At 49.9% G+C, this 18,062-nt stretch overlaps 9 protein-coding genes across 9 annotated transcripts; 3 read left to right on the plus strand and 6 right to left on the minus strand.

Annotated features, from left to right (window-relative positions):
* Positions 1-410: 410 nt before the first annotated feature.
* Positions 411-2,179, minus strand: EI97DRAFT_188372 (uncharacterized protein). Its single transcript, XM_033793573.1, has 2 exons — positions 2,108-2,179; positions 411-2,009 (listed from the first exon to the last, which is right to left on the minus strand). The coding sequence occupies exon 2, from the start codon at positions 1,850-1,852 to the stop codon at positions 590-592; it is 1,263 nt and encodes a 420-aa protein (XP_033657370.1). The 5' UTR covers positions 1,853-2,009; positions 2,108-2,179; the 3' UTR covers positions 411-589.
* Positions 2,180-2,408: 229 nt separating this feature from the next.
* On the minus strand, positions 2,409-3,179 carry EI97DRAFT_440118 (uncharacterized protein; the record flags this gene model as incomplete). Its single annotated transcript, XM_033799603.1, has 1 exon — positions 2,409-3,179. The coding sequence occupies one exon, from the start codon at positions 3,177-3,179 to the stop codon at positions 2,409-2,411; it is 771 nt and encodes a 256-aa protein (XP_033657371.1).
* A 1,188-nt stretch (positions 3,180-4,367) lies between these two features.
* On the plus strand, positions 4,368-5,648 carry EI97DRAFT_370366 (uncharacterized protein; the record flags this gene model as incomplete). Its single annotated transcript, XM_033795227.1, has 1 exon — positions 4,368-5,648. One exon carries the CDS (start codon positions 4,368-4,370, stop codon positions 5,646-5,648), a length of 1,281 nt encoding a protein of 426 aa, XP_033657372.1.
* A 170-nt stretch (positions 5,649-5,818) lies between these two features.
* Positions 5,819-6,560, minus strand: EI97DRAFT_188357 (uncharacterized protein). Its single transcript, XM_033793572.1, has 3 exons — positions 6,389-6,560; positions 6,230-6,318; positions 5,819-6,177 (listed from the first exon to the last, which is right to left on the minus strand). The coding sequence occupies exons 1-3, from the start codon at positions 6,430-6,432 to the stop codon at positions 5,990-5,992; spliced, it is 321 nt and encodes a 106-aa protein (XP_033657373.1). The 5' UTR covers positions 6,433-6,560; the 3' UTR covers positions 5,819-5,989.
* Positions 6,561-7,023: 463 nt separating this feature from the next.
* On the plus strand, positions 7,024-7,981 carry EI97DRAFT_456029 (uncharacterized protein; the record flags this gene model as incomplete). Its single annotated transcript, XM_033800691.1, has 5 exons — positions 7,024-7,234; positions 7,286-7,402; positions 7,455-7,579; positions 7,626-7,710; positions 7,761-7,981. The coding sequence occupies 5 exons, from the start codon at positions 7,024-7,026 to the stop codon at positions 7,979-7,981; spliced, it is 759 nt and encodes a 252-aa protein (XP_033657374.1).
* Positions 7,982-9,562: 1,581 nt separating this feature from the next.
* Positions 9,563-11,073, minus strand: EI97DRAFT_482636 (uncharacterized protein). Its single transcript, XM_033802072.1, has 5 exons — positions 10,680-11,073; positions 10,529-10,633; positions 10,335-10,480; positions 10,064-10,282; positions 9,563-10,008 (listed from the first exon to the last, which is right to left on the minus strand). Exons 1-5 carry the CDS (start codon positions 10,866-10,868, stop codon positions 9,594-9,596), a joined length of 1,074 nt encoding a protein of 357 aa, XP_033657375.1. The 5' UTR covers positions 10,869-11,073; the 3' UTR covers positions 9,563-9,593.
* Positions 11,074-12,190: 1,117 nt separating this feature from the next.
* EI97DRAFT_371051 (amino acid transporter) lies at positions 12,191-14,020 on the plus strand (the record flags this gene model as incomplete). The annotated part of the gene is made up of 6 exons (XM_033795268.1): positions 12,191-12,310; positions 12,360-12,405; positions 12,454-12,592; positions 12,648-13,132; positions 13,185-13,396; positions 13,448-14,020. 6 exons carry the CDS (start codon positions 12,191-12,193, stop codon positions 14,018-14,020), a joined length of 1,575 nt encoding a protein of 524 aa, XP_033657376.1.
* Positions 14,021-14,340: 320 nt separating this feature from the next.
* On the minus strand, positions 14,341-15,298 carry EI97DRAFT_482650 (uncharacterized protein; the record flags this gene model as incomplete). Its single annotated transcript, XM_033802073.1, has 3 exons — positions 15,107-15,298; positions 14,690-15,055; positions 14,341-14,621 (listed from the first exon to the last, which is right to left on the minus strand). Exons 1-3 carry the CDS (start codon positions 15,156-15,158, stop codon positions 14,341-14,343), a joined length of 699 nt encoding a protein of 232 aa, XP_033657377.1. The 5' UTR covers positions 15,159-15,298.
* Positions 15,299-15,575: 277 nt separating this feature from the next.
* Positions 15,576-16,377, minus strand: EI97DRAFT_371526 (uncharacterized protein; the record flags this gene model as incomplete). The annotated part of the gene is made up of 3 exons (XM_033795297.1): positions 15,576-15,654; positions 15,705-16,110; positions 16,173-16,377. 3 exons carry the CDS (start codon positions 16,375-16,377, stop codon positions 15,576-15,578), a joined length of 690 nt encoding a protein of 229 aa, XP_033657378.1.
* Positions 16,378-18,062: the final 1,685 nt, after the last annotated feature.

Here is an 18,062-nt window from a genome sequence, read left to right on the forward strand (position 1 = left end):
GTATTGAGCTCGGATCCGGTTGGGCTGGGTTGTGATAAATTTGAACATGGCGCGAGAGGAAATATAGCCCATATATAAAGGGGCTAGTAAAGTGTAAGATGCCATAAGGATGGACTTTTTATAATGTCAGGAAGATAACCTGTATATTGTGATGCGCGCTGAGTGTTCGTGAGGGAGCGTTTGGGAACCCAGTCTGCCTTGGCGGCGTTGATCGCGTTTATATCAATCCAAGTTCGATGTTTGCGTAATTGGTTAGCGGATGGGGGAAGTCGCACAACTGGGGGGCAAGCTTGACCTGTTGTCTCTACGGTATGTCCTCTTGTCTAGACCCGCCAGTGGGTTTCACTTGAAAGACACACAGCACTTGCCCCCAATATATCGACACCGATTATTCAAACAAACCAAACGAAGGGGATCTATGTTTTCATAGGAGCTATAGACTTCATTCTTTCCGCCTGCTTATGAGCATACCAAGCATCGCCCTTCGAATTGCACATCTGCCTAGACCAACTTCCGAGCTTCACACACTCTTTGATGACCGTAACCAGATCTGTCTTCGCTTATATGCATCAATCTTCCCAGATACAGATCAAGGACTGTACGGGGGCGGAGGTGTACCAATCGGCGAATCCAGAAGAGTGGAGACGTCCCCGCCTTCCAGTAAAGCATCATCAATCTTTAAAACGTTTCGAATGGCAAGAAAGTGTCGCCAGAGAGAACAGAAAATCTCCCGCAGTTGTCCATGTGGAATGTCTTCGAGTATTACCTCGATATGTGTGATGCGAAGTCTGGTTGCCTCAAGTAGAATACGTCGGCGGCGTGTAGCTACTCTGTGTTCCCAAGACTGTGCCGTTAACTGAGTATCTGAGTGGAAACGCTGGAATGAATGGTGCACGAAGGCAGGAGGTTCACTTTCTGATCTGCGTAAACGCGTGCGTGGCGTCCAGGTATGTCTCTCAGGGCGGTCCGGAGTCGCATGGTCGTCAGGGCTATTCTCTCGTTGGTGTAAAGAACGTCTTCGTGAAATACGTCTCGTGGAAGGAGTGGCAGGGTATATATATCTCGGCCGGCGCTGTTCTTGCAGGCTCGAAGCGGAGCCAGCAATCCCACCATCGGTCTCCGTAGGCGCAATGCCGGTCCCTAAGAAGTCGTAGTATTCTGCGAACGAGTCCCAGGCGTGATTTGAGTAGATTGCATATGTCTGAGGACATTGGGGAGTCCTTGAACGACGCTCATGCTGCGCTGCTTCATCGCTCCCTTCACTGTCGAGGTCTGTGGTGGCGGAAGGATCGCTCGAATGGGTACCGGACGGGGACGGACGAAGACTGCCCAGAAAAGGACGACGCGACGGGTTCGTCGGATTGTACGGGGTGTTGGTGGCTTCGTTACCGAACAAGTGTTCGTGTTCATGTTCAAAAGCCCGCAAGGTCTCGAAGGCGGATTGTAAGTTGACAGTCGTCGGAGGGCTCACATGGAGATGTATTCTGCCCTCAAGAACTGCCAGAGTGTGACAAGCGATATGGGTTCTGGCGAGTCCGTTTTGGTGTCGACGACGGAAGAGTTCGCACTTCAGACGGGCGATTCTCAAAACGATACGCACGAACAGCTCCTCCAGACTCCGATGGCGAAGGTTTGAAGGTTCCCGGGTCTGGAGTTGGTCGGTATCGGGCATTATGATATATCTTAGGCATATGGCGGTACGTGGTAAAGAGCGTGATAGGTGTCCACGGTCCTCATTTCGAATGAGCCGGGAGCGGGGATAAGAGTGAAAGGTGGTAGACGAGGTCTGCGGTGAGTCTATGTAGGAACATAGCTGTCTGCGTAGGCTAGCAGGCCGTCGAGTTGTTGGCATAGAGAAGGATCTACCACGTTTGCGGAGCAGTTGGCAGTCACCGATCAACCTTGATATCCGCAGAGTCCAGGTAGAATAGCGGAAGCAACGATTCTGGTATCACGGAAAGCACTTCCAGGCTCCGTCATAACACATCTACGAAGGTCGATCACAGCAGCTAGATATCATTAGAAAAATATTCGCTTTGCTTATGTATAACATAGCATTCTGGATTGCCCGTTATAGAAGAAGACTTCTGCTGGGAATTGTACGTACTGGACGATGTGCAAATCGCAATGGACTATGGCCACCCAACCCCAGCAAGCTCTTCGCGCTCTATTTCAGCGCGAAATGCCTCCTGAACCAACGCGAGATTTCCGTCGGCGGGAAAGACAATCGCGTCATAGTAATCCCTAGCACTTCCCACACCTAAACTCTGCATTCCCTCATTGAGTGCATCAAACGTCACATCGGCGAACTGATCCTCACGGTAATACAGGGCTTCCTCAATGATTTGCTTCTTTTTCTTGCCTGTTTTAAGAGCTTTGGGTGTCTCTGGAAGACTAAGAAGCCAATCCTACAGGGCCTCGTCCCGTTGTTGTTGTAAGCCCGCATCGTGGTATCCGAAGCCCAGATCCTCGATACTTTCCACTTTCTGCCGTAGGCTCCGTAGCCTAGCAAACATCGTGTTCAAACGTACAAATGCCAAATAGCAGTTGTTGTACGCCTGATACACATTGTTGAGGGATACATTGGACAGTGCCACCTCCAGCAATCTGTGGACGTCCTCGCATGGTTGTAGGAATTCTCGATCCGCGTTCGATCCATGTAACGCCTCTGATATGTGGGCCGCCAGATCTGGTGCGAGACGCTGATACTGTAGGAATCCCATCCACAATCCGGCGTAGTATTGATAGCCGATGCGACGGTATTCGTCCTGGACTTGGAACACCCTCTGCGTCAAGAAGTAGATTGACTTCCTTGCGCTATCCCTATAAGTGGTCTGAAACTTTTCGATATCATCTCTTGTTCCCGGCACCTCAAACTGTATTCTTTGGCGTTCGCGTTCTCCCCAGTGATGAGTACGGCGGTCGGGCCCGCAACCTCTCCTGTCCGGCGTGACCTGGGTGATATAAGGTAGAACAGCGCGGATGTTGCCGTAGCCGGATATGCAGTCGTCGCAACAAGTAGGAATATGGTGATTGAAATCGTAATCACGGGATGGAATGTGGCAATGTGTGTTGTCTTCTCTCACTTGGGCCGGTAGTGTGCGTGCCGTGGCGCAGTACTCGATGCGGGTCTTCCTGTAATGTCCGCAGGACCAACGATCCCAACCAAAGATACACATGCTAGCGAGAGGCCGAACGAGGGGGATTGAGCCTTACAATCACGGCTGTGAAACTGACCTGCGAGAAGAATGTGTAACAATATGTGAAAGCGAAGGGAAGCACAAACTGGGAATAGGCCACCGGCTGGTGAAGAATAGAGCCACTCTTCAACGACAGCGATGGTGTTATGCTGCTACTGCCAATATCCAGGTAAGGAGTGAGCAAGCTCGAAGGGCAACTGTGGAGCAGCCGCGCTGACAGCCACCTTCCAACAATGAGAAGAGGGCTTGTGACTTTCGAGGTAACACTCCATCAATGATGGAAAGGGTTGTTCCCCACTAAGTAGGCCGTCGCCGCGTTACTGTTAAGTTAATATTCCATATCTTTGCGCAGTACCTAGGTATGCCATGTCCTCATACCGCAAACAGCGAAAATGGAGGGAATGATCCAGACTGCGCGCCAACTCCGCCTGGTCCCCGGCATAGGTAAAGGCGTCGATGCAATGATGACGTTGCAGCTTTCTGTGAATCGAGCGTGCGCCTGTGAAGGAGCATTCACTGTGAGGAATCCAAAACCGAATTTGGTAATGACTAGTTCACATTAGGTAAGTGTGACCACGATCAGCTTGGCAAACATTTACAAGCACCCAGACGCTTCCCACCTTCTTCCTCGAATGCTCCATCATCGCATATATCGCATGCATCATCAACCTATTATTCGAGAATTAAGGTCCATCGTTAGTCCGTAATCCCTACTCTCTCATCCACCCTGATATGCTTCAATCACCCATACAACGCTTCGAAGTCCTGATTGAATGGTGGTCAGTTCCGAAGGGCATATTCTAAAAGGTCAGTGCCGCTGAGAGCAGTAGCCAAATAGGGGCAGAAGGTGCAAGAGTCGGTATATAAGTGAAGAGGGCACACAGCGCGGAGACGTCTTGAGCCTGGATCTATGCAGTTTGAGAAAATCACCCACAACCCGTGGAATCCATACCTGCTCTTAGGGTCGATACGGCCAAGTGTTGTCACAAGCCCCTTTTCTGGCAGCAATGCTCAGCGGCGACTCGCATCCTTCACTATACGTGACATGAGCGTACCTCCGGAACAACATAGATTTTTACCCCCCTGCCCTCTGCCTCTTTCGTTACGTTGTGTTTAGTCTTCGAATAACGCTTTGGAGCAGGGCACACGGCGAATCCCGACACATCCATGAAGGACAAGCTCCACGCACTCTTCCACAGAACTGCACAGCGGCATGATGAGGAGCCAACTTCAGCACCAGAGGTGGCTTCACTCTCACCGTGTCCTTCAACGGTGGATTTTGTACAGAAGTCCACGGAACAGGCACAGCAACAAGTCCTTGCACCTCATGACTGTCTGACTGTCGCTTTTCAGAATCGTACGACTAGCTGCAATGTGTACGCCTACGTGACCGGTCTTGCTCTAACGAATAATTTCGCACCTATGTTCATTTTGGCCGACGGCAAGACTGTATACTTCCCCCCGAATCCTTGCAAGATCCTGAGCCCCGTCACGAAGGATGTCGCCATTCCCTTGGGCCCTCCAGGCAATACGGTGCAAGTCACCATTCCAAAAATGGCCGGCGGTCGCTTCTGGTTCGCAGTCAACGGTCGCCTCACGTTCTTCATGAATCCTGGTCCTGCAATTGTCGAGCCTTCGGTCACCAACCCGTCCGATCCAAGCCACGATGTCGACTGGTGCTTCTCAGAGTTCACCTACAACGACTACCAGCTGTTCGCAAACGTCAGTTATGTCGACTTTGTTGGAGCACACGGTGTTAGCCTTTCTCTGACCAACTCCAACGGACAAACGCAAACGGTTCCTGGGATGATTCCACACGGATTCGCAACCCTTGCGGATGGGCTCAAGGCTCAAGCGCTGCGTGATGGCCAGGCTTGGGACAAGCTCATTCAACATGTCAATGGTCGTCCACTGCGAATTCTGAGTCCCAACAATCTACTCGTTTCGCAACCCGAAGTCTGGGGAGATTACTGGCAGCCCTATGTTGATCAGGTATGGGCGCGTTTTAAAAGGGAAGATTTCATCGTCAATACACAAGCCGAGGCTGGCAATCTATGCGGTCGAGTCGAATATGACGAGCTCGCATTTCCCGAAGCTGGACGATTCTGCCGGCCGTCTGCCAGCGACATATTTTCCTGTTCCACTGGCCCTTTCCGTACTGGATCCAACCCGGCACGCAACGCTGTGATTCCTCGCCTTGCAGCGGCTTTCAACAGGACGACCTTACTGCTTAACCCTGCCCAATTCCCTAACGGCCACTCTCCTGACCAATATTACCTCAATCCAATCACAAACTACTACTCTAAACTTATTCACAGAGTACAGGAGGATGGTAGAGGCTATGCATTTCCCTATGACGATGTCACACCTGAAGGGGGCGTCGACCAAGCGGGTTGCGTGAATGACTGTAACCCTAAGTTACTGGTGGTGGGTGTTATTGGCACCTAGGGTTAGATAGATATGGAGATGCTACGAGGTAGTTCGTGTCCTGCCAGCCTATAACCTCTTGTTCCAGGCTGCCATACCCGAAAGTCATCCTGGTCTCCGGTATCTCAATGGCACATTCCCTGGCCGCTGTATCCCGTCAGTTTCCTAGCTAGGTCTTAGTCTTCCAAAACGCGCGGCGTAGCTCCAAATCGTGGTGATTCGTTCTTGATTGTGTTTTACTTTGCCAATTCTGATGATAAATACACGTATATCCTCCACTACTGGATATATTTCACTACGGTCTCGATCGGCCCAAGTGCTTCCAGCCGAGCGCAGGAACGTGCTGCATTCTTTGACACTCTTCAATAGCATGCAGAATCAGCAATTGCGGCTTTGGCGTAATTGGGCGGCTTCCCAGGTTTGCATTGTTCCTGCCGCTTAGCTCTCTCTTCCTCCTCTCTTTTCTTATAGCATGCCGAATCGGCAATCATTGCATCGGCGCCCGGAACGCAATTACTGGGGGGCGCTCCATCCAGCTCGTCGTCCTTGTCTACACGATGCTTTATGTTAGGCATTGTCTTTCATGGACATGGGGAACGCACTAATTGGAAAGGCAACCACCGAGGCGGCAAACATGCAAGCCACGATCGTAAGAGCGGAAAAGCGCATAATGGGTGGCTTGGTTGACGATCTATGGATACGATGACGATCAGCGAAGAGGCTTCTTCGGTGGCTTTTGGGCTGGGAGGGATTCACCGCACTTTATGATGAGGTCTTGAAGAACACATGCGTGCTCAATTGTCATTCGCAACGGGCTGTTATATATGTATCTAGTCAAAACTCTGGGCGTTACTCAACATTCGGATGCATTTGACACCGAATGCCTTACTGCTCTGATCCAAGACATTATCTGGGACAGGCGCGCAACCGTTGTCGGTACCGGGTAGCCAAAATAGAACGATTTTGTCTTCCTTCCGCGGCGATGCTCCCCGATACTCTGGTAAGAGACCACTCTCTGCCAAGCGTTCTATAGTGATGTTCCATCGCGTAGATATCTCCATTCTGCAGAGCAGCGGGGCAGTCTGCACTGCGCTGTTATCATCCAATAAGCCCAGGGATTCAAATGATTGACAATGTCGTGTAGTCCGGTACCAAATTTGTCGGGCATATGTGCGTACGTGTCTCCAGCGCTCATATGATGATCTCGACCCCAAATTTCGCTGAACGTATATCCTCTCTTATTCTTGCCTTGGATTGGTGAAAGGGCATGCAGGGAGAGTACTTCGGCAACCGTCTACCTTCTTCGCTCCGGCCACTTTATAAGAAATCAACACACTTTGTATGATCTGTCCCCGGGCCTATGAGGACCATATTTTGGTCGCTGCTGCTGCCAACAATGAAAAGTGAAGAGAAGGCGGCGTTGCTTAACCCACAAAATGAAGAGATTGGTACAGTATCTCGGCAGACCGAGAGGGCCGGCGTCATACCATGCGAACACCTGAAAACGCACTGGCTTTTCATCTGCGCTTGTCTTTACGGTGTCATTACCACAATACTTCTGGCTAGGTGCTTTTCCAGAAGCTCAAACAGTCTAGTGGTGCCATATTGTGAGTTTGGCCGCGGACATAATAAAGGACTTGGTGTACTCACATGCGCAGCCCCTATCAAACATCTCATTGAACCCGTCCTTCAAGATGTTTACCCTGAGAAGCATTCAGTTTACTCAAAAGAACCCTCTGAGGAACTTGACAAGGCCTGGGCAGAACTCGTCCATCGTGGGTGTTTCTGACCACCACCTTCTCAAGTGCAACACTGATCACCATGTAGCAATGCTCATTCAAACATATGCTGAAGAGGTGCAAAACAACAACGAGAACCCCGAAGAGCGGCTCGAGCTAGTCCAAGGAGGTTACCTGGGCAGTTTGGGCGTTTTCCATGAACTGCACTGCTTGGTAAGTCCTTCGAGGTGGAAAGTGTTCAGTTCTTATGTTGTTGCAGAGGCGGCTTTCCTGGCACATGTACGAGGACATATACTTTCAGAACTACACTGAAAGTGCTAGGGAGTATGAGAGAGCGCACGCACGTATGTTTATCATTCTCAATTTCCCAGATCGTCACTGACCGCCAGAGTAGGGCACTGCATTGAGGCCCTCCGGCGCAGCCTGATGTGCCAGGCAAATACTGCTCTATACACTTTCGCGTGGGACGAGAACAACACTCACGCGAAGCAAGTTTTGACTTCGAAGGCAAAACGGCAGTGCGTGAAGTGGGAGCCGATCCATGCGTGGGCGAGCTCCAGAACTGTTGGCTTGAACCCTACGTTCTATCCGCCAGGAGGAAAACCCGCAGGGTAAGAAAAAAAACAATTTCACCAGTTCACCTCTCAAGACGAGCGACCTTCTCTATCTGGTAGTGTATACATACTCTCCGTGTCTTCATCATCCCCATCCCAACATTGAAACTGGTGCGGCAACCATGCTTGCAGCTGAAACCCTCCGTTTCGACAGCTGCAAGCATATCTCTACACCTCCCTTGTGACCACCGCAGCTACGGATTGCGCGAGCGACCATTATTGACCAAGGTGTTCTGGAAGGCAACCAATGTTTTGCGTAACCGGACATTCTGGATAATACCGTAGGGTAGTGTGATATGAGACACATCATCAACGAGTACTTGTTGGTTCTTCTCCGGAGTTTCCGTCACCGCAATACGAGCTACGCCTCGCCGATGCATTTATAACTGCTTCAATGACGAATCTGTTCTAGGATTGACACACCCACCATGGACGATCCTGCAAATCAGCCGATATGATTTGACATGGCCGCTCGTCATTGAAGGCAACTTTTGGATAAGTTGCCGACGTGGTAACACGACTGATGCAAATATTCAGGTTAATCCAAAGTATTACAGATACTACCCTAGGGTACAAGTACCTGCGGCAATTCTAATCGGTCCCATCTACGTCTCGAACCTGCAAGGGTGGTGAGAGGTCCTGAGTCTCCTTTGACACACCGCAGACACTTCGTTACAGCCTCGCTTGCCCTTGTGCTGCCTCTGCGGTTGAATACTGCGGGTTTGTCCGAACTCGACACACATTTTAGGGTAGAAAATTGCTTGGCATGATAGCGTGCCCGATGCATGATAGCAAGTAACTCGTATTTGTTAGGATATAAAGTGGTATGTGACAACTCCTGTGGGAATCTTAAGGGATCTGGTTTGTTATTTGTTGTCCGATCCGTACTTTTCTGTTACGCTTCAGTGTTGCACGAATTTCTGCTTATCTACTTCATGGTACTAAGGACTCCCGATTTTTTGATCAGTAAATAACCGGTCTCTCCACATATTCAGAACATGTGTTAGGAGACGCAGATAGACGCGTGGCTCCATTTTACCCCACGTGGTCCACCTCATGTTACATGAAGTTTGTATGGCAAGAAAGCGAATTGCGCCGGACGGGGAGAGAGGACAAGTCAAATGTGATTGATATCATGTGTTACCTGTCCAGCCCCAGATCATGTATGCCATATATTTGAGATATGCAACTGGCTGAGCTGGCATGTTCCAGAGGACCGACGGAGGCTGTCGAGTCGGAGAACATAGCAATGAATCAAGAGAGCTGCGTCGCTCTGAGCTTCTGCGTGTTCTTTCACCACTCTCCGTGAATTGCAAAGGATGAAGACTCGGCCCTCATCATCGTTACACTTGTCCGAAGTGCACTTCATTTGAAACTACATGTTGAAGAGAATATCACACGAGAGGACATTGCCTACTCAGACAACCAAGAGAAAAGAATATTGCCTTAGACTCGGAAATGGTGGGAATGAAATTGCACATTTGTGCTACGCATAGAATCTGACTTTAGAGACTATATGCCAGAAATACCTTTCACAGGTTTTAAGTGCACAACTTGTAACCTAGAACTAGACATGACAGCTCCCCGTCTATGATTGTTTTAATTACGAATGCTCACAGCTTAGTAGCCGCATGCTCGAGACCGCCATCATCAGTCCAGCTTTCCAGATCAAAGGCATCAGTGCGCTTGATACCCTCGTCCTTCACCTTGGCTGCCTTTCCACTGTTGCAACTCTCCCCGCTCACAACCGAGCCCATAGCATATTGACCTGATTTAATCGTAGATTTACCGTACATGATATTATAGCCCACACCACGAACGACATCGCTAGTTGACCATCCAGGTTGAAGATTCTCCATCAGGGGTTTCAAGAAGGGAACGCATGTTAGCACGAGAGTGGCGTTCATGAGTACTGCTGTTGCTATTGCAACGTTCGTCTCCTTGAGAGTGGGATCCCAGTCCGGCGAATTGTGAGGCATGTTAGCTTGATATATGTAGATAAGCCGAAAACAAATGGGAAGAACGATTCTATTGCAGTATCCGTTAGCAGTCTTAAAGCATTCAATAGGACTTTAATACCCACAAGATGCGCGCAGCGAATACCGACAAAAGCATAAACTTTGCTTTTGATATTTGAAGGATCCATACGATGGAGCACAGAATGGCAGATAGTGCTACGTCTGTAAACCCATTCAGAGCTTCGATGAACGTCCATAAGACCGGTTGGTTCACGCATTGGTGGGAGGTTATTGCCCAGGTCCGCGGCAACTTGCACTGAAATGCGACGCCAAAGATGGAAGTTCTGTTTCAGAGTTCAATAAAACACATAGCTTATTGAAAGTCCGCTAACTTACACAGCCCAAACGACATTTAGAATTGTAAGACCATGGATCATGATTTTAAAGTTGGGGTGAGGTTGCAGATTCAGGGCGAAGAGGCATCCTGCAATCTTCGCTGTAAAGAGTACGCATATGTAGAGCAATTGCCCCGCATATCCCGACTGCCTCCATGGTTAACACACGTCTCATTGATGATCGTGAAAGCCTACTTTTTCATAGTTCGTTATTCTATCAGCCGGGAGGTTCGAGATGGGTTCTCCCAACCCAGCATTTACTTGCCTCGAAATGGAGATGCTTTGGCCAGCGGCGAAGGTCTGAGACCAGTTAGCACACGAAACTGTGGTAGGAAAGCAAGCATACCCAGGATGCCAAAAGGATATAGTCGTCAACCTCCAGATTTGAGAGTCTTATATGCCGCTGGGAACGCCCCAGTTTCGTCAAAACCTTTGCAGCAACTGCTAGACCGGCGATAACGAAACATATCCAAACCGTGATGTTCACTTTTGGGCCAAGGTGTTGAGGAGTAACAAGCGGCATGTTCGATTCCATAGTGGCAAAATCAACTACTACGCCTTTCGCTTCTCATGTTCCGACGAGAAGATGTTGCGATAACTAAAAGAGATCTCTACATCCATGGGTCCCACCACGGACATCATGAACTGTCGTCTCCCGCTTCAGCTACATGCGTGTACTTGCACCCTGAGAAGTTCGATGCATAAAAGCACGGCTACCTTGAGGCCTACCCATGGGATCGTCATGGTTGCACACGCAATAGTGTCGCGTGTTCGGAGTCCTGGCTGAATGCGACCGATCTATGAAGAGGCGGCAGACTGGGGTGCAAGAAGACAATTGGACGGCGGCATACAAATCATGCATTGGATGCTGCGGTGGTACTCTAACCCTGAACGAGGGTTTCGACCAAACCGTTCTAGAATTCGTATTCCGGACCTGCAAAATGCAGCATTCATATATGTACTCATTTATTCACGGATTCCGAAGGCGCATGCATTGCAGGAACAAACTGACTTACGTTCACCCCGTGTAGCAATGTCAAAACCAACGTTGTGCCATTATTACTACAGTCTATCTCCGTACATGTTTCAGAGCTTATCTGGACCCACGCTTAACCCGGACTTCTTAGTCCTTGCCGTAAGAGGAAGCATGGTTCCCCGTCCGCACACCCTAACCAACCCCGTCTGTTGATACCAATATCGCAGAAAGGCATCCCTCCACCTGGAAGCATGCGCAAAAATAACACACGTACATGGGTTTAAGATCATCCATACTTCTCCACAGGGGTTGTGCTACTTGCATCCAGGCATCAACATCGTATATGCGGACGATTTGCGCAGTTGAGAGCCAGGGCTTCAGCACGCACCACTGCTACTCACTGAGACGACCGCATATGGCGTGCAAGAATATTCAAGTGCAGCACAGAATTCTCAACGGCAGTTTATCGTCTGTCGGGTTCTACTGTGAACTTTGCCTGCATGGCTTCAGGTGCACAGGCTGGGTCCGAGAATGGGGCACTTGCATATCTCCGCGTGGACGTCCGCTGAGCTCGTACATCACCAACGCAGTGCCATCTTAATCGCACGACAGCTTAGAGGTTTTAGACTGTGGCCTAAGCTGCCTTCGTCTTCACAAGTGAAGTAAGCTGTCTACCCCGTCAATCTATATGTGATTGCTCACTGACACAATGCTAGTTGGAGAGAGATTGCGAGACCGGTGCGCAATTCGAAGCGCCACGCTGTCCACGAACTTCAGAGTTTTGAGACTTGTCCAATCCAGTTACTTTATGAGAATTCTGGCATCTTTGATTGTTACGATCATTCTCAAGTGTTGACATGGCACGAACGGCCGAATACCAGATGGCCTCGTTTCCGGTCCAGAAGATTCAAGGAAGCGCAACAATCGTCTCTGAGTCACGGGCAAGGATAATCAATGATGAAGAGATAATGGCACATTTTGGCAAGCGCCAGCAGTTCAAGGTAGATCAAACTGCCAGCGGCCAAAGTCCGTCGCTAATGGCTCCGACAGAGAAACTTCGGCTTAATATCAATATTAGGGATGGCGTGCACCTTGAGTAAGTGGAATTGAAGGATAAAATGCAGTCTTGACTCATCCGCAACAGTGCTCACCTGGCAAGGCTCGGTTGCTAATCTTCTTCCGCCACTGCTCAATGGCGGCCCTACTGGAGCCATCATTGCTTTCCCACTAGTGATCTTTGGCGTCCTCTGTCAGGTGCTGGTCATGGCTGAAATGGCATCAATGTAATAAATTGTGTCACCTCGGTTTGCCAGTGATAACCACTGACTTGAATTCCAGGGTTCCCCTTGCGGGAGGAGAGTACAACTGGGTTGCAGTTCTCGCGCCGCAAAATCTCTCCAATTTCCTCTCGTACACCGTTGGTTGGGTTACAGTAATCGCATGGCAAGCCGCCTGTGCATCAGTCACATGGATCAACACATTACTCATCCTTGTCGTGGCTGGCATCAACTATCCACAGTACAACATGCAAATGTGGAATGCGGTGCTCACATTCTGGGCGTTAGTTGTCCTCTCTGTTTTTGTCAACACCTATCTCGGTCGGGCTTTTCCCAGTATCGAAGCCATGGTCCTGATTCTGCACATTGTTGGCTTCTTTGCTATCCTCATCGTTCTTCTTTACTTGGCGCCCAAGAACCCGAGCGAAGCTGTGTTCAACTCATTCTTCAATGGGGGCGGATTCTCCAGCACTGCTCAGTCTGTAATCATCGGATCCGTCACTATCATGTACAGTTTCAATGGAGTTGATGGTGCAACTCATATGGGTGAGCCAAAGTGTTCGACTTCCGCTTGAATCACTGCTAATGGGGTCCATAGCCGAGGAGATTGAGAACTCAGCGGTTGTTATTCCTCGCGCAATGGTTTTGTCCGTTTTTATCAACGGCCTCACTGGTTATGCAATGCTTATTGCTGTATGCTTTTGCATGGGTCCTCTCGAAGAACTTCTCAGCGGCACCTTTCCTTTCCCCTTTCTGCTCATTCTGATGAAGATCACGGGCTCCACTGCAGCCACCACCGCATTGGTATGTGTGCACAGTACCTTTCAGGATGTTACCCGATCATCATTAACATATGTATAGGCATCTATCATCATTATCACGGGTATATCAGGATCGATTGGTCTTATGGCTACAGCTTCGCGCATGCTCTGGGCATTCGCTCGAGAGGACGGTGTACCGTTCTCACGCTATGTTTCTCGCGTGGAACGTCGAACCGCGCTTCCACTATACTCCATCGGCATCACAGCAACTATTTCGATTCTTCTCTCACTTATTACCCTGGGAAGCACGACCACATTCTCTGCCCTTACCGGACTGACCGTGGCCGGTTTCTACTCCGCCTTCATGGTATCCGCCTGTGTCATGCTTTGGCGCAGATTGGTGACTCCGGCTGAGAAGATTGCATGGGGCCCCTTCCGACTAGGGAAGTTGGGCGTCCCTGTTACAGTCTTGTCGCTCATTTACAGCTTCATTGGATGGTTCTTTAGTTTCTGGCCGCCCACCACGACCGTTACTGTTCAGACTTTCAATTGGAGTACGGTTGTCTATTTCGGAGTGATGATCCTAAGCATGTTGTACTATGGGCTGCGAGCACGCCACACGTATACTGGCCCTAAGATGGAAATTGTCGATGTGGTGAGGCGGGATGTGTAGTTTGAAGGTGTTAAAGGAGGTGATTACCATGACGATGGGGAAGCAGAACTCTGAAGGTAGACTGTGTAATACATGAGCACTCTTCAATATTACAGTATATATCTCTTCATTGATTTCCCCTTTCTCAATATGCTAACATGAAGTTGGGGCTGTGCAACACTGCAAGTTGATCCTCCCATGAGTTAACAGGCACTGAACGGATACAACATGTGACAGTTTAACAGAACAAACACCATGTCTCGATTCGGCTATAATAAGCTCCATGCTTAGAGGGAAGGCTTCTTGTATGTTTCAAGGCCTCAAGCATTCACTATGCATGTTCAGCCGGACCACACCGCAGGACCAGGCGCCGTATAACTCGTCTTGACTGGATAGTAGCTCCAAATCAGGCCAGGATCATTGCTCTTGTAAGCGCCCGGGAACGCCACGAGAGGCCCAGGCGTACCATTGCCGCCACCGGTAACATTGATCTGCGCGCACGACAGATAGATCTGGGCCCCGCCTGGGTTGGATGCTTGGTGCAGAGCGATGCTCTCAACGCGAACGAGATATTTACCTGACGGTACGTTTTTAGGGATCTGGAACTCGACTTGTTGCTTCTCTGTCATTGCAAGCGAGGTTAGCATATCCATTTGGCAACCCGAGGCGTTGTAAAAAGGAATGACTCACGGTAAGCAGGCCATGTATCCGGACCACTGGTGTAGCCACCTGCACCCTTTACCGCATCTATCTTTGCCGCCTTGAACCATACGTTCCCTGCGGGCTCCCATGTATTGATATCTGCGCTCTCAGGCACCTTGGCCATGTAGAACTGAACCGGGCCGAAGTGGGATACCGAAGAGGCAGCAATGAAGCCCAGTGTCTCTCCAGCTGCAATGGTGGCTGTACTGGTGCCGGGGCGCATCTGGAAGCATCTCATATCAGGGCTGTTGACATCTGTAACACCCGCGTTCGACTGGTAGTTCTTGGTTTGGCGGACGGCGGTCCACTCTTTGGTTTCGGCTACCCCATTCACTACAATCCTTGAGAAGCGGTCTCAAAAGCTGTCAGTTAACACCGCTGCAAAATGTGATGGACGATACATACAGTGAGCCTCAGCGGTGGCTGCAAGGAGCCAGAGCGACGATAGGAGATGCATGGCTACGCTCCTAGATGAAAAACTGACCTGAACTTGCGGCACCACAACGCTCAAGATAAAGTACAGAGGAGCGATTTATATGTCTCCTCCACATATTCCCCAGCTTAATATCGAATGCCGGCTGCAAATGTCAAGTGCCGAAATTGTAAAAGCTGTCACTGAAGTAAGCAGCAATGGATCAATATATCGCTACGATCAGCCGTTGACCCGAACCATGATTCATCGGACAGTTGTATGGCACATGCGGGGCATTGTTTTTTGACAAGACACATCGATTCGGGGCATGACAGCTATATAACAGAGGCAATAATTGTCCCATAACGCACCAGTCTTATCATATGGAATATATGCAGGTATAATGCAAGAATATACAGTGAAGAGAAATCTTAATAGAGGCCGAGATCAAGGCCCATAGTTTCAACCAGACCAGACGGCGGGGCCGGGGCTGACGTACTTGAAGCTCGAGTCATAAATAGCCTTCGTGAAAAGAGGGTCGCTGTGAATCGTCAGTATACCATGTTTGAAGTATGGGACCAGGGAACTCACGTGATCTTGTAGGCGCCGGGGAAGCTGACGCCAGGCGGGTTTGCGCTTCCACCGTTCTTGACGTTCACCTGGAAGCAGGTGACATAGGGCTGGGGGTTACCAGCACCAGCGTGAAGAGCGATGGCCTCAGCGCGGACCAGGTAGTTGCCAGAGGCAAGCGATTTGGGAACAACGAAAGCCCTCTTGCCGCAGTTGGCGTTGAGAATCTCTGTTCCCCAGGAAGCGGTAGTGCCCGCGTAACCGTCTTCGGCAACCTTGAAGAAGGAGCCAGAGGTCGCAGTCTTCGCGTCGGCAACCTTGGCCATGTAGATGAGAACTGGGCCGTAGTGGTTTCCACCGATAGCTGGCTGGCTGCACGACCGCTGGCCGGGCTGCGCGTGCATCTCGACGGTGAGGGTTCCACCAGCTGTAGGGCAGATTAGTCAGTTCATCCTTGGTCCAGGAAACAAATTTCCATTTGCTACGTACCCTCAACCTCGCAGATGCCATTAGACTGGGCAGGACCACGGCCGCAGAACATATCAGGCGAAGTTAGGCTGGAGATGGGAGAGTTGTCCTTGACAGTCCTGGCACAGGTGGTGCCCATATCAGTGCTACCAACCCACATGTCCTGCCAAGTTGAGTGGGCGGAGACGGCCGCAACCGCCGCAAGAAGGGTGAAAGCGGACTTCATGTTGGACAGTTGTGTTACTGATGGGTAGGAGAGAAAGCCGTGGATGGAAGTTGAGCGTGGATAGGAAAGGAAGAGACGACCACTCCGGTATTTATCGTAGTACAGGATTGTGCCTTACCATCTCCAATATACGGGTCAGTATTCTCCGTTCCATCAACCTGTACCCGGGCCGGCAACCGATTAATCTTCATAGTTTATTGTCGACCACATGGTTGTTTCTTGACGTCTAGGTGTTTCGCCCGGGTATGGATGCATTGCGAATATATTACCAAAGGCTGCCTCTCACTGGCTGGAGAATAAACAAGCTGTGGCGTTTAAATTCGCGGGGTGCATATGTGGGGAAAACAATATGCAGCAACACGATCATTCGTCCACGCTACCAGGTGACTGGCGGAACCTGGGCCATAATAAAAGACTTCATGCAAGCGATCGTCACGCTGGTCGGCTTAGTAGAAAGAAGTCGAAGACCAGATCCAAGTAATATCGGGCAGCGAGGCTCTCAGAGTCGGGTGCACAATCCGTATATTGGAGGCTGACGTCAGGCCACAATGACAACCCATTATTGTACCATTATTGAAGAAGAACTCAGAATCGAAGAGAATCGAAGACGCAAAGAAGGAGAATCAAAGAGTGTGGTAAAGCAGAGCCAGGTTGACATTTTCCACCGGCCGCCGGCCGCGGCAAAACAGTTGCAAGTTGAGCGTGTGCTCAGAACCCTGTTGATAGGCGATCCACGACTCCACGCCACAAGCGGCAATACGGTACCTGAGCCCGGTTTCGCGGACGGGAAACAACTGAACCGTTCCTGGAATCCTGGATATCTCAGGACCCGTAGCCACAGGCCGGCTAGTCTGCAAGACATCTTGAAGACAAGCATTTCGATCTCGTGTTTCCCGCAAATAGAGACCGTCGAACGGTTAAGGAGAGTGTGACGCAATAATGATAGATGCATGGAAATCGCGGAGGTTGGGAGGAGGTGAAAACACAACGTGCGTGGAACAGGAGTGTCTGGTTTGACGAGTGAATGCGCTCTCAGTTCTAGTGCAATTAAGTGTTAGGTCTTCGAGAGGTTGCTGGGAGGGCGCTGGAGGAGATTGAGTGTCGAGACATCGAGCTCCTATACCAGTGAAACAATTTTTTATAGAATGACAAACTGCAGACATTTGACGCACTCATTGGGCGTACCTTGATGGTGACTTAGGACGATTCTTCTTGGTGAGAGAGGAGACACGGATGTGACGATCGAGGGCGCCAATAATAAGAATGAGAATCCACCAGAGAGCGGCGAGCACGAAACACCCTGCCCTATAGCATCCAGAAGGTACATTAAACCGTAATGTGGGCTACGGAGTAGACTTTGTGACAACAGTGGTGGATAAGCTTTAGCCCCGTAGGGGTACAGTCGAACATGCTTATTACGAGATTATGGGATTTAGGTAACGTAATTCCCGGCATCTTGACCATCCCTACATCTTGACCACCCATCAAAAATCAAGCACCTGATTTTAAAGTGGTCTTACTCTGCAACGCATTAATTAATTCATATAAAAGTTTGAAACTTTGTAGAATAGAACCTCAAGAAGTTATTTATTATACTTTTTAGTCTAAAAACCGCTGTGGGGGAGCGATTTTGTGCCCGGTCCTCGAAACCCTCAAAACCTGCCCATCCTGATTTGACCCACTGC

Source organism: Westerdykella ornata (assembly GCF_010094085.1).
Source record: "Westerdykella ornata strain CBS 379.55 unplaced genomic scaffold EI97scaffold_3, whole genome shotgun sequence".
Classification (NCBI taxonomy): Eukaryota; Fungi; Ascomycota; class Dothideomycetes; order Pleosporales; family Sporormiaceae; genus Westerdykella; species Westerdykella ornata.

Excerpts from the sequence above, each read along its gene's own strand:
- EI97DRAFT_188372 (XM_033793573.1), bottom strand. The coding sequence starts at position 1,852 with ATGCCAACAACTCGACGGCCTGCTAGCCTACGCAGACAGCTATGTTCC.
- EI97DRAFT_188357 (XM_033793572.1), bottom strand. The coding sequence starts at position 6,432 with ATGACAATTGAGCACGCATGTGTTCTTCAAGACCTCATCATAAA. Across the intron at positions 6,319-6,388 it reads CTTCAAGACCTCATCATAAA|ATCGTCAACCAAGCCACCCA; the intron begins GTGCGGTGAATC and ends TCGTATCCATAG. Across the intron at positions 6,178-6,229 it reads GGTGGTTGCCTTTCCAATTA|ACAAGGACGACGAGCTGGAT; the intron begins GTGCGTTCCCCA and ends AGCATCGTGTAG.
- EI97DRAFT_482636 (XM_033802072.1), bottom strand. The coding sequence starts at position 10,868 with ATGGAATCGAACATGCCGCTTGTTACTCCTCAACACCTTGGCCCAAAA. Across the intron at positions 10,481-10,528 it reads GAATAACGAACTATGAAAAA|TCGGGATATGCGGGGCAATT; the intron begins GTAGGCTTTCAC and ends CCATGGAGGCAG. Across the intron at positions 10,009-10,063 it reads GTATTCGCTGCGCGCATCTT|AATCGTTCTTCCCATTTGTT; the intron begins GTGGGTATTAAA and ends ATACTGCAATAG.